At 43.8% G+C, this 13724-nt stretch overlaps 1 protein-coding gene across 3 annotated transcripts in view; it reads left to right on the top strand.

The window, feature by feature from the left end:
- Positions 1–13155, top strand: part of Gyg (glycogenin 1) — a 48446-nt gene extending 35291 nt beyond the window's left edge. For all 3 annotated transcript variants that reach the window (XM_075679803.1, XM_075679804.1, XM_075679802.1), the window contains exons 5-7: positions 6795–6921; positions 9114–9294; positions 12296–13155. In XM_075679803.1, the coding sequence (XP_075535918.1) occupies positions 6795–6921; positions 9114–9294; positions 12296–12601 (614 nt within the window). In that variant the 3' untranslated portion in view covers positions 12602–13155. The remainder of the gene's footprint in view (positions 1–6794; positions 6922–9113; positions 9295–12295) is intronic.
- The last annotated feature ends 569 nt before the right edge of the window (positions 13156–13724 follow it).

Genomic DNA, 13724 nt, shown 5'->3' with positions numbered 1-13724 from the left:
TGAAGGACACTGGCACCAGAGTTGACGAGGGCCGAATGTTTGGACAAAAGGTCATTGCTCAAGACCACGTTGTACGGGCATTGCTCGAGCACAAGAAACGGAGCACATGTCCGATGGTCAGATATGGTGACACGGGCAGTACATGTTCCAACAACAGTACGTGTGCTTCCATCAGTGACACTTACTATACATAGCATGGCAGCTGTCGGGACTTTTTTCATCTTCTCACGAAGACTAGCACTCATCGGAGATTTGTGCACCTGTGTCAATAAGGGCCGTAACAGTAACGCCGTGGACTTGGACTTGGAGCAAATTACAGCAGGTAGGGACAGTCGGACGAGGATTTCAAATCTGGGTCAAGAATGCAATCACCTCCAGGTGCTGCACTCGTTAGTTTCCAGATACGTAGCGCCCAGGGTTGGCAGGCAACGGAGAAACGGCGGGCTTGCAGCGAAGAGAATCGGCGGCCGTATGGTGTTCCTGAACTGCTATACACATTTGTGCTAGTGTCGACATAAGGCATGTCAATCACCGGAGAGCACAACAATGTTGTACGGAAATAACCTTCAGGACGAGGGTTTTGGGTGCTCCAGCCAGTCGGTGACATCTGATGGCTCCAGCAGTGCTTGCGCAATATATGCCCAACTTCAGAGCATGCAAAACATTTGCCATCCTCCACTCAAGGGGTTGCAGTATCGCGAGTAAAAAGGCTGATTCCTCAGTGCGACTGGTGGAATGTTCACGGTGCAGGTGGGAGAGTCTCAAATTAGTGACCTCCTGTTGAACCACGACTTGAATCAAGGAAACCATAGGCTGTCTGGCAGTTGAGACATCGGGTACAAGAGGGGCTGGTGTAATTTCTTTTATTTCACGATGAACGATATGGTCAGTGTCCAAAGCAGGCAATTGTAAAGTTGGCAGTTCTTTGCATGATGACGATGCAGCAGTATTGGGAAGCCTGGTGAATTGCTGGGTGATACGGTGGTATTTTGCTTGTTCAAATCGCTGACACTTTCACAATAGCATCAACGATCGCACAGTTTGTGAATACCAAGAGGTTGAGTGCGTCATTGGCAATACCTTTGAGTATGTGCCTGATCTTGTCCACTTTGGTCATGTTACCGTCAACTTTATGGCAAAGCACTAGAATATCCCGAATATACGGAATGTATGCTTGAATAGGTGACCGTGCGAAAGCAGTTTCTTTAGCGGCTGGCTGACGACCCAAGGGCTTGCTAAGTAAGTCATTCAGTTTATCTTTGCGTAGGTCCCAGCTGGTGACATCGTGCTCGTGCATCTCATACCAGACGTGTGCGGTTATCTTAAGATGAAATAGCACATTTTCCAGCATAAGTGTATTGTCCCACCTCTTCTGTTTGCTGACACGCTCGTACCATGAGATCCAATCCTCAACGTCCATGTCACCTGTGCCACAGAAGGTGCCTGGATCTTTTGTCAACGATGACAGATGGTGGGGATGGTCACTGCACGGTAGGCTGCAGGCCACAGAAGGTGCCTGGATCTTTCGTCAACGATAAGATGACAGATGGCAGGGATAATCGCTGTGGGGTAGGTTCCGACACGGTCGGTGCTTCAGTGGCCATCACCAAGGGAACAATGCGGCAACCGCTTCGGAGGTTCGTGCTTGGGTGATCGTGATGAACAGGCAACGTACCCAGCACATCCACCAGAAATTTTGCACAAAAAATGTATATTCACAAATATTTACAAGTAAGGCGAGCAGCAGAGGCATAACAGCAGCCAAGATGGTAAGAAACAACTTCTAACTCTTCATTGGTGCTGGCCTAATACTGCAGACTTCCATCTCAAGGCAATATCATGATAGGATGGATTTTTAATAAATTTGACACCAGGCAATGTGCTGCTCCAGTCAGTGATCAAGCAAACAAATGTAGCAATACCACCTCAACATTGTTGTGCCCCTTAGCAAGTCAATCTGAAGCTTTTAAGTGGCAGTGAGCTTGTTTCAGTGAATACAGACAAATGTAGCCAACAACATGACAGGGCCTTGCACATGCACACAAGTGAACACTTTGACTTGCTCTTTCAATAACCTGAGGCATGTTCAACATGTATTGCTCTGCCAAGCACTTGCCCATCACAGCTGCGAAAGTGACACCGGCTCGGTATATTAGAATTTGTATAAACTATACGGGAAGAAATGCAGCAAAGATACTGCAGTCTACATCTTATACTCTTTGGTACTAAGTCAACTTCTTTGTTACCTAGTCTATGCCCTTGCTATACTAGAACAGTTTATACCAGTACATTGTTTAAGTCTAATCTCTCACTTGCAAACCAGATTCCTGAAATCAGTGTAGCAGTCCATGTTCACAGAGCATGTGTTAATTTGCAACGTCTTATTCAATCTGCCTCGGTCACTGGCGTTAAGACATGGCTGAAAAGCAGATTCGCTATGCTGATTGTTTAGTGAACTACTGAGATATACACAAGGTCCTTCGTCTTCCGGTATCGCATTTTGTGAAATTCAGGGGGTAAAAATTGGGTTACAGGTGCACCAGGAGAAATCTGGAGGTTTTTCTTGTCAGGCAGCCCAAATTTCGATTAATTTGTGGTAACTGCCACAAATGATTCACACAGGCAGTGGTCTTCTTTTGAACGCACACATTCCATTTAATCGAGCAAAATCACAGAAGTATACAGTCAAACCCACTTATAACAATATTCAAGTGCCATAAAAATTCCTTTGTTATAACCAGGCTGCATGAAAAAAGCAAAATAGGGGGATGGCAGAGCTGTTGAGAAAAAACTAATGGCGGGAAAGCCAGTGCCCCTCACCACCTTCCATCGGGCTGCTGATTGTGTTCACTTGTTTAACTGTAACTCTACTTCCTGCACACTCCGATTGAGTGTAACAAGCTGTGGCTGTTGGCATTCAAGAATGGCACTGCAATAACTGCTGCAAAGAGGGGTCACAGGCAGCAAGTGACATGCGAGCTCCACTGAGGCATTGCTTTGGTGGACCCAAAAGAGCCCGTTCAAAGAATGCTGTAGCAACCTCTCAGCTTGAGAAATTCAGAAATGCTGGGGTGTGATTGCCACAAGAATCTCGCCATGTACTTCTCACTGGCTTGCATAAGAAACCTCATGTCCGCCAGCATTGCTTGCTTTACACGAAGCTTGCCGAGATCCTTCTCCAGGGCATCCTGCACGTAGTGCATTGGCGGGCCCCTCGCAAGAACGAAGCCCCAGAGGGACAAAATCATCTGCAAGGCCAACGTTGAGGCAGCCTGCCCCACCATGTCATCGCTGCTGTCATCACCATCACTGTCGCAATTGCTATCCAATGCAAGCACGTTCACAATGATCGCCTCATCTGTTAGAAGTTTCTGTTTCTAATGCATCGTACGCATCTAGAAACTCCTAGAGTCCTGTAGCATCCTTGTTGACTGAGAACCAAAGTTCAGGTATCACTTCGTCAGTAGGAGCTTCACAGGCTCAATTTAAATTGCTGCTGCCTCGAACAAAGCTCGCTTTCTTCCTGAAGTAGTTCCGCACCACAGAATTGCTTACTTCGGACCACACACGAAATATAAACTGCACGGCCATCAATAGATTGATCAAGTCTAGTTGCTCCCTGCTTGTCCGCGTGGCCATGTCCATAAAAAGACTCCTTCAGAATGCGGCAACGGTACATGACCTTAAATTGGCGATCATGCTGGCGTCCATGGGCTGCAAGCCTGTTGTCATGTCCGACGGCAGGAAAAAAACTTCAACACTTGAGAGCTTAGGCATGGAGTGGTGGGCACTACAATTAGTGCCTAAAATGAGTGCCACCTTCTTAAGGCATTGAGTACGTTGACTTGATATGCGTGTCAAGAATCGCTCACGAAAAAGTACTCTCGTCATCCATACCTTACAGTTGTGATGTATCCTGGCAGCACCACGGAAGCTGCAGGGATTTTATTTCCCAATTGCAAATGCGGGACACTTGTCACTCCCATCCATGACGGCGCCCAAAAAGCTGTGAGGCACAGCTTGCTTTTTTGACACCTTTACACGTGTCTCCATTGGATGCATGAATCTTGAACAGTAACATCTGTAAGAACATTTGTTTCGTCACGATTACATATGCATTGGTGTCAGTGTAGTTCCCGATGATGCGGGGCAGCATTTTTTCCACCTACTTCTGCTTTGCCTCTACGTCAACTGAAGCTCCCTAGCTGGCGACTGCTTTGTAAACAATGCCATGCCTCTCTTTGAGCGCTGTACCCAGTCGCTACCTGGCTGGAAGTCCACATTGTTGATAAGGAGGGCAAACTGCTTTGCCTTTGTGGCCAGAATTGGTCTGATGGGCAAGTCCATGGCACGGGAACCATGAAACCACTCGTAGAGGGCCTCTTCCACCTCCTTATAGGCACATTGTTGAACGTGTTTGCAACCGTTGTCTGCCAAGCAGTTTTCTTTGTTGAACTTCTCTGCCGAGCAAATGAATGTCAACGCTGTTGGCTGCGATAGTCCGTACTTCACCAAGTTGTACACTTCTTTGTCTTTGTAGTTTTTCATGATACTGCACTTGGTTTCCAAGTATATAACAGTGCGCTTTCTTTTTCACCGGTGATGTTGTGCATTGTCGATGATTAGTGGGTGGACTAGCCAGCTTGTGTTTCGGCAGCAAGTCAAATGAGGCAGAGAAACAATGTGGCCGGGAATGATTCGGATGCAGTGAACAAAGGCAAGCATGAGTGACATAATCTACTGGTTAGAAGTGTGCAGTATAGTGGCCAGCGAGCAATCTAGCAGCACTGTCAGTGCAGTTAGCATGGTCCATTCGTGTTCCGGAGGCTGGGATAGCTTAGAGCTGTGGGCGCAGCCTGCTCACGTTTGGAAGGATGGAGGGGTGACCGGAGAGAGGCGGGTGAGGCTGGCAATGCAGAGAAGGCTTAAAAACAGGTTCTATTGTAAGAGTGTGCGGCGGCCATTGGGGTTGCAGGTGAGGGTGAAGCGGCTCGAATTTCTTTTCTTTTCAAGGATTTCGCATTCCATTACCTTTCGGCGCGGACACCCAGCAGCCAGACTTCATTGTTATTACCAGTGTGGCATAGGGGCAGTGTAGTAAGTGGGCCATTTCACCATAGAAAACATACAGCAGCTTCTCATTGTTGTAACCGATATTCTGAAAACTGCTATCGTTATAAGTGGGTTCAACTGTATGATGAGATCTGCTTGCCAATCATGTGATCAACTTCTCTAAACAAATCCTCGTTGGCATGCATGCTCTTAACAGAATCCACTGAAAGAAGGTACAAATGCTAGTAGCACACACAGGTATGCTTTGCAAGAAGTGATGCTTTTTTATTTTGTAAGCCCTTGTTCACATCCATCACCATATGCATATTGAGCATTTCTGTCTGCTTGTTAGACCTCTTGGGCCTTTCATCCTTGTTCTGTTTTTCTGGGTCCCAACATATGCTCTTGCAGCAAATAAATGGAATATGAGCTAATCAGCCAGTCTTCCCTGAACATAGCATAGTTGGGTAAATGTCTTGTCAACGTCACAGCTACTGTTAGCAATGCAGAGTAACATCACCGCTGCATTTGCTTTCTTCTGCATTACTGCCATTTAAATATATGCCATGTGTGGCAAATGTGATGCATCACTGCTTTATTAATGTAAATGTGGCTACTAAAAAAGCAACAAGCTTTCTTTCACTCAAGGCTGACAGGCCTTGAATAACTTATACGTGTGCCGGTTTTAGCCTGGGTGTTCAGCTAAAAGTATGCATATACAATGTTTATAATATATGCATAATATATCTTTACCCCTTGCTCATGCAAGGTGGGCAGTGTTCATTAGTTTCATAACATACCATTTATTGTCCTTTACGAAAGGGCCAACTTCAAGGAGCAATCATGTTCAACTGTTTCTATAAAACTTGTTCATGGTGCAAAAATCGGGAATTATTGGGCTTTACGGTGAAAACAAAAGGATCCTAGATATATATTGGGCAATGCTACAGTATATTCTCAGTACAGTAAATTGCACTCGTTATAATTCAACAATAAACTGTTGCAATATAGAACAAGACTACTGTGTTCATTTAGTCAAAGCAGGTGAGCAACAGAACTCAAAAAGTTGAGTAAATTTATCTCGTGATTGCGTCATCATGCTTGCTTCTAAATGTGGCTGTGAATTTGTACATGTTTTTGTATTCCGAGATGGTAAAAATGGGAATGCTAATGCAAGCTTTTCTTGCATGAAGATTCATTTCTTGAGTGCTTTATATAACAAAGCACTGAGTGAGTGAGGTAACAAAGCACAATGATTTACTGATCAGTGGCTTACCCTTTACCTTTGTTACTCTAAATTGGTACTGTTGCTGCTGTTTAAAAGCATAATTTTCTGTGTAATAGTTTGTTACAGCTCAATTAAGCATATCTTTGAGCTTACCAGTTACAACCCTTGTGCTCCTGACCCAAAGTTCTGGATTTGTATGTAATATAATAATAATAATATCTGGGGTTTTACGTGCCAAAACCACTTTCTGATTATGAGGCATGCCGTAGTGGAGGACTCCGGAAATTTTGACCACCTGGGGTTCTTTAACGTGCACCTAAATCTAAGCACACGGGTGTTTTCGCATTTCGCCCCCATCGAAATGCGGCCGCCGTGGCCGGGATTCGATCCCGCGACCTCGTGCTCAGCAGCCCAACACCATAGCCACTGAGCAACCACGGCGGGTTGGATTTGTATGTGAAGTCCAGTAAATGAAGTCATCATTGTTACAATCTTGTGCTTCTTTGCATTTTAGGTGGTGATCAAGGCCTGCTGAATCTGTACTTTCATGACTGGGCAACAAAGGACATCACCAAACATCTTTCCTTTATTTATAACATGAACTCAAATGTGTCCTACACCTACTTGCCTGCATACAAACAGTGAGTACATCTATTACACATTTTATTGCAGCAACACTACTAGAATGCATCGTAAGACATACAGGGTCCTCCGTATTTGGCCGGTAGACTTAAAAAAATTCCTGTTCACAGACTACTTGTCTAACCGAGGGCAAACATTGCTCACAGGGTAGCATATTGTAGTCTAAGTTGTTTGAGATGTAATTAAACATCGGTACTTGCCTGCATTTTGTAGACTGAAGCAGAAACTGCTTTCGGCTACGAGCACGGATTTTGCAGATGGGAGCCAAGCTGCCGATCAGACAGGTTGCACCATCTGCTTTCATTTCCATGGGCAGACGAACAGTCTCTGAAGCAAGCACGCTTCTCTCCTATTCCCTGAGCCGAGAAGTTGTTTCCCTCGCCATCCGCAAGATGGTGACTGATTTTGGCGCACTGAGTCGGAACGAAACAAATGTTTGCCGCAACTGCCGCAGACGAAACCGCGGTCGCTATCGACGCGATCATGTACGGCGACTACAGTCATGAAGGCATGCAGCCAACGTGGTGCTGTGTGCAGCGGTAAACGCAAGAATAAAGGCTTTAGAGGCACAACTAGGCACGATGCGTTCTGGCGTTGCTGTCATTCACGTATAATTTCTCCTGATGACTATGGTGATGTGGACTCCGCCGCTTTGTCTCAGTGGACGCTCGCGCCATTTTTTCCATTTTACGTCGGACGTTTGTGGTGCTTGGGTCCCTGTCGAGCTTAGAGTTATTCGAATTATCCAATGTGTGGCCATATACCTCCGAATTAATGAGTTTGACTGCATTAAATAATGCATACGCCTGTTGGGACTAATGGACAAGTCCGAATTAACAAGGGTTGAATTAGCTAGGTTTTACTGTATGCATTGAACAGATTACAGCATAGCCCCCATTTGGAGGGATTTTTACTTTTTCTGGTTGCTAAGTAATGTTTTGACCCAGTGCAATGCCCCTTGACACCAGTGTATTTTATTCAGACTTAATGTAGTCATTCTATGAAATTTATACATCTTATTTTGCATTTTAGATGAGATGAGAAATTTAGCTGTGTGCAGAACTAAGACAGTACAGTGCAAAAAATGCTACATTCTGTAAACACTTTATATTGTAGGCCTGCCACATTTATGACAGACCAAACAATAGACATTTATAGCCTCATAAATGGCAGTCTCCATAAGTCTGTGTGAATACAGTTTGTAGGAATAATGCAAGTATTTGCTAAGGTTTAGGATGCAGTTAAACAATTGTTTATTTGGCTTCTACAGAATTTATGCATTGACATTGTGACCTCACTGTTGTCGACAATTTTAACAACACATCACTTGCTCATTACTGTTAATGCCGATTGAGTTGTTTCAGATTGTTAACCCAAATCTCACTTACATTTTGAGCGAGAAGAAAAGGGGTTCACGAGAAGCCCGATTTATTTTATTAATCGAATCATGAGAAGCCAACAAACAGACACCAAGGAAAACATAGGGGAAATTACTTGTACTTATTGACTTAAAGAAATGAATTAATGGCAATGAAAGTGGGCGAAAAAAGTTGCCACAGGTGAGGAATGATCCCACGTCTTCACATTATGTGTGCAGTTCTCTAACCAGTTCAGCTACCACGGCACGGTTTCCCCTTCTACTTTATTAGGTATTTGTGTGTTACTACTAAAACTTGGAAGTGTTAGCCAGCGCTACCACTCGCATACCTTGGCAGCGGATGTGGAACATTGTTCCCCACCTGCGGCAAGTTGTTTTTTCATCCACTTTCATTGCCATTAATTTATAATTTCTTTAATTCAATTAATTAGTACAAGTAATTTCTCCTGTTATCCTTGGTGTCTTTGTTTGTTCGCTTCTCATGATATGACTTACATTTTGACTCATCCATATTCATGTCCTGCTCATATGATTGTATTGGAATTTTCTATGTGGATGCAGCCATGCTTGCATCTGTCTTGAATTCTTACTTTGGTGATCAAACATGTAGCTCATAAATGTCATTGCTCATCTTGCACAGACATCTAGATTGTTCACAAGATGCAGGCTAAAGTGAATGACACGCAATATTGCCTGCATCTTTTCACATATTTGTGTGCTACACTCAAAGCATGCAGTATCATTGCTTTTCATGCTCACTTTGTTTGCAATGTGGAATTGTACAATTAGGTAGTGCATGTCTTTTTCATACAGGTTTGGCAAGGATGTGAAGATTGTCCACTTCCTGGGCCCGGTGAAGCCATGGCACCACACGTTCAACCTTCTGACGGGCCAGGTGCAGCCGCAAGGCAGCAGCCAGCACATGTTTGACCATCTGCAGTTCTGGTGGGAGCTCTTCATGACGAACGTCCAACCCAAGCTGTTCCCAGAATGCGTGAGTGCGACTTCCTTGATGAGCATTTCTGTTCTATATTTTTGGTGTTCTTTCAACTGCAGCTAGTCTGTTTAGTGCGTGGAAGTTGTTCACTGAAAAATGACAAGGTGCCAGTTCTGTATGGAGTGCAGTTCGCATTATCTGAACTATGACCAATGCCACTGTAGGTGGGCTAGTTTTGAGAAGTGCAATTATAAGCAAATTGGGCTCTATGTTTAAGCAAAGCTTGGAATTTTTTTTTCACCCTGATGGTTTTCTTAGAAGACGGATCAACATTGAGGCATCATGTATGTGAATGTGCATGCATATATACCAGGTGTTCCTGCGAACACTCAAATTTCTAAATTTCCTGCGGCAGATAGCACAATTCTAGTCCATGAGCTGGTCTACTCGAAGAGGTGCACGAAAAATTGAAATGCATAATCTGGTAATTAACAGAAATGCACTAATTATATTTTAACTAATTACTTTATGGCACATATTGCAATTTACAAATTCTAGCCATGTAGATCACAAGGTGGATACACTTGGAACAAATTCTCAGGATTGCACCAGTTTCGAGATATTAATTGCCGAACTTTGCAGAGAAATGCATTGGCATTCCATTTGCTTTTGTGATTCAATGCATAAACCTAAGTTTTTTAAGAAAGTGGAACGAAAGTGCATTTTTACTGCAAATTTGACGGTGCATATCTTGTAAATGGTGTCATCCACACAATCCACAAGTGGCTATGCCTTGCAGTCTCACCCACTATAATCTGTAAATTGCAATATGTGCCATAAGGTTAAAGCTTAATTAGTTAAAGCATAAGTTAAAGCTTAATTAGTGAATTTTTGGTAATCAGGAAATTATGCATTATTTTTTTCAAATAATGCCTGCCTCTTTGACTAGACCAGCTCATGGACTAGATTTGTGCTATCTGCCACAGGCAACAAAATTTTAAGTTTTCGCTGCAACATCCTGTGTACTCGTCATTATGGTACTCAAGTCTACCAACGGAGAAAGCCCGCCCCCAGAGATGAAATTTATGAGCTGAACTCATGCTGTGGCCGGAAACCTGGAGCGAAAATGTTCTCAAAATTTAAATGAGATCGTGCACACTTCACTTCACTTCACTTCAAGCAGAAGAGTGGGTCTAAAAATTAATCTGCAGAAAACTAAAGTAATGCTTAACAGTCTCGGAAGAGAACAGCAATTTACAATAGGCAGCGAGGCACTGGAAGTCGTAAGGGGATACATCTACTTAGAGCAGGTAGTGACGGCGGATCCGGATCATGAGACGGAAATAATCAGAAGAATAAGAATGGGCTGGGGTGCGTTTGGCAGGCATTCTCAGATCATGAACAGCAGGTTGCCATTATCCCTCAAGAGAAAAGTATATAATAGCTGTGTCTTACCAGTACTCACCTACGGGGCAGAAACCTGGAGGCTTACGAAAAGGGTTTTACTCAAATTGAGGACGACGCAACGAGCTATGGAAAGAAGAATGATAGGTGTAACGTTAAGGGATAAGAAAAGAGCGGATTGGGTGAGAGAACAAACGCGAGTTAATGACATCTTAGTTGAAATCAAGAAAAAGAAATGGGCATGGGCAGGACATGTAATGAGGAGGGAAGATAACCGATGGTCATTAAGGGTTACGGACTGGATCCCAAGGGAAGGGAAGCGTAGCAGGGGGCGGCAGAAAGTTAGCTGGGCGGATGAGATTAAGAAGTTTGCAGGCATGGCATGGCCACAATTAGTACATGACCGGGGTTGTTGGAGAAGTATGGGAGAGGCCTTTACCCTGCAGTGGGCGTAACCAGGCTGATGATGATGATGATGATGATGATGATGACACTTCACTAGGATATGGCAGTGTCCCTTTTGTTGACCTAGTGGTCAACAAAAGGGAGAACTGGTTATACACTGAAATCTAGCAGTGCAGTTATATACCCCAGACATTGTCCCAACAATGCTGCATGATTGAATACTTGTAATTCTGGCAGTTAATGATTGATCCTGACTATAACAGTCCATGCCTGTGTTCTTCAGCAGTGCATGAAGCTGTTTGCTCTGCTTGATGTTGCAAGTTCGCATTGCTGCCAGAATCCTTGAAGAAATGAGTGCTTAGTCTCAAGAATTTTTGGGCCATAAAGATGAAATTAGTGCATTGCAAAGCAAGAGATAGTGGATTACATCAACACCAATTATAACTAGTATGAGTAGATTCAAGAAAGATGAGTAACTGATGTTGTCACTTGCAACAAACAAATCTTCAGCTTTTGTTACTTTATTTCACCTTCTTCTTTACCACTACCGTGAAAATGTTCGTTTACATGATACCTCCATAATAATGACAAAGTAGTGTCAGTCCCTGTAGAAGCTTCCTGTTCCACTTGGCAACTGCAATAAATGCTAGTAAAGCTAACATACCTGAAATCTGAACCCTCTGGTGCTGTGTAGAGTTAAAAGTGCTTCTTTGCCCTCTATTGTGTGCCTGTACATATGTTCCTGCTGATGTCTCAAAGTAAAGTGCTGTGGCATTGTTTCTTTACCAGTAGAATACTCTGGCCATGGCTTGCACTGTACATGTGAACCTGGCTTGTACTGGCTTTAATATTTCATGAGTGCCATTCGTCAACTAGGAGTTGTCGGGCCTGCGACTATGCACTTGTATGAAATTAGGTAGCAAGACAATGCACTATGTAGCCTAATGAGCCCTAATACCTGCCGTGGTTGCTCAGTGGCTATGGTGTTGGGCTGCTGAGCACGAGATTGCGGGATCGAATCCCGGCCACGGCGGCCGCATTTCGATGGGGGCAAAATGCGAAAACACCAGTGTACTTAGATTTACGTGCACGTTAAAGAACCCCAGGTGGTCGAAATTTCCGGAGTCTCCCACTACGGCGCGCCTCATAATCAGAAAGTGGTTTTGGCACATAAAACCCCATAATTTAATTCTTTTAATGAGCCCTAATCTAGTATAAAATGCTGTGTGTTCTTAAAAAAAATTTTCAGGCTGGCCTTGCTGGCGAGATGTCCAAGCTGACAATCAAGACTGCAGAAGAGTTGCGGCACATTCACGCTGACCAGGCTGTCTACGGAGGCTCGGAGGCACGCCAGTATGCCTGGGAGCGGGGCCAGATTGACTACATGGGCGAGGATGCATTTGCGAACATCCAGAAGAAGCTGGACTCTGCCATGACAGCAGCAGAACCTGCCATTGTCGAGGGTGCTCACCAGGAAAAGAAGGCTGGTGACAAGCAGGCATCAGGCACCAAAACTCCGCCATCTTCTAAATCTAAGAAGCAGTCGAAGAAGTGAACACGCTGCACCTGTCTAAATTATAAATCGTGGGCAAACCTAAACTGAAAAGAGGCACGAGGCGTCAGTATTTTTCCTGGTGTGCAATATTGCTGCATGCGCTGTTAAGCTCATTGATGGCCTTTAAACATCGTCTTTTTTTTTATATATATATATATATATAGTGTAGTTATGTTTACATTTGTCTGGACTCTTTCTTTTTTTTTTTTTTTTTGTGCCAAACCACTTGTGACTAATGTTCTCATTTTTTGAGCTCCAAAGGAGCACTTTCTTTGTTTTTATGTATTTAATGCAAAGGCCCTTATTTTTTCCTTAGTACACCACCGGAATCTGTTGCCATAGAGGTTGTTGCTGTGTACAGGCGATTTTTGCTACTCACACATGTATAGTTTTTTACAAATTTGAGGTTTTTTTCTCATGGAGCTGGCCTTTTGAGCCCAGGTCAATGTGCACTTTTTGCAGCTGGCACCTTTATGGCTGGCTTTACTATTGCTTCCTTTTAGGCTGTTGAAGTGTGGCAAAATGGAAATATATATTATACTCATGTTCTACAAGTGTTGCCTGTCTTCCTTCATAGTTAATAGCTCCAATAGCTCCAACCACTTCATCAAGATGGCTTCATGTAGCCCAAAATTGGGCATCTTCAGGGCAACTGGTGGCTTTTAGCAGTCGTTTTCCTCCTGAATGCATTGAAATTCTACAGCAAAGAATTACGCTACCCCGCACACTCAGAATTTTACTCAAATTTTGCAGTTTGGTCGGCTTTCTAGTGTTTGGGGCTCTGCAAATAGTTGCCAGGTAAACTGTGTTAAGCAATTGTATGCATGACATGAGCATGTGCGATGACAGCAGTGATACTTACAGTATGGCGGAAATGGCATAATGACTAATTTTGTGTACTTTGATGAAGGAATATTAACTTTAATTACTATACATTGGGCTGATCGCTAAGGCAATGCACTCTCAGAGTTCACATAGTGCTAGCTGCCATGAGGAAAGGACGGGAATATGGGCAGGTCACAAAGGTGGTGCTGTCTAACACATTTCGTAGTGCTGGATGCCATTGGCATGAAATTCCAAATTTTGCAATTGTAGCCTAAAAAAATTGTTCCTTGATGGTTAG

The sequence above is a fragment of the Dermacentor variabilis genome, chromosome 2, assembly GCF_050947875.1.
Source record: "Dermacentor variabilis isolate Ectoservices chromosome 2, ASM5094787v1, whole genome shotgun sequence".
NCBI classification, from domain to species: domain Eukaryota; kingdom Metazoa; phylum Arthropoda; class Arachnida; order Ixodida; family Ixodidae; genus Dermacentor; species Dermacentor variabilis.
The sequence above is the reverse complement of the archived record's forward strand: the minus strand, read 5'-3'. Positions and strand labels throughout refer to the sequence as shown.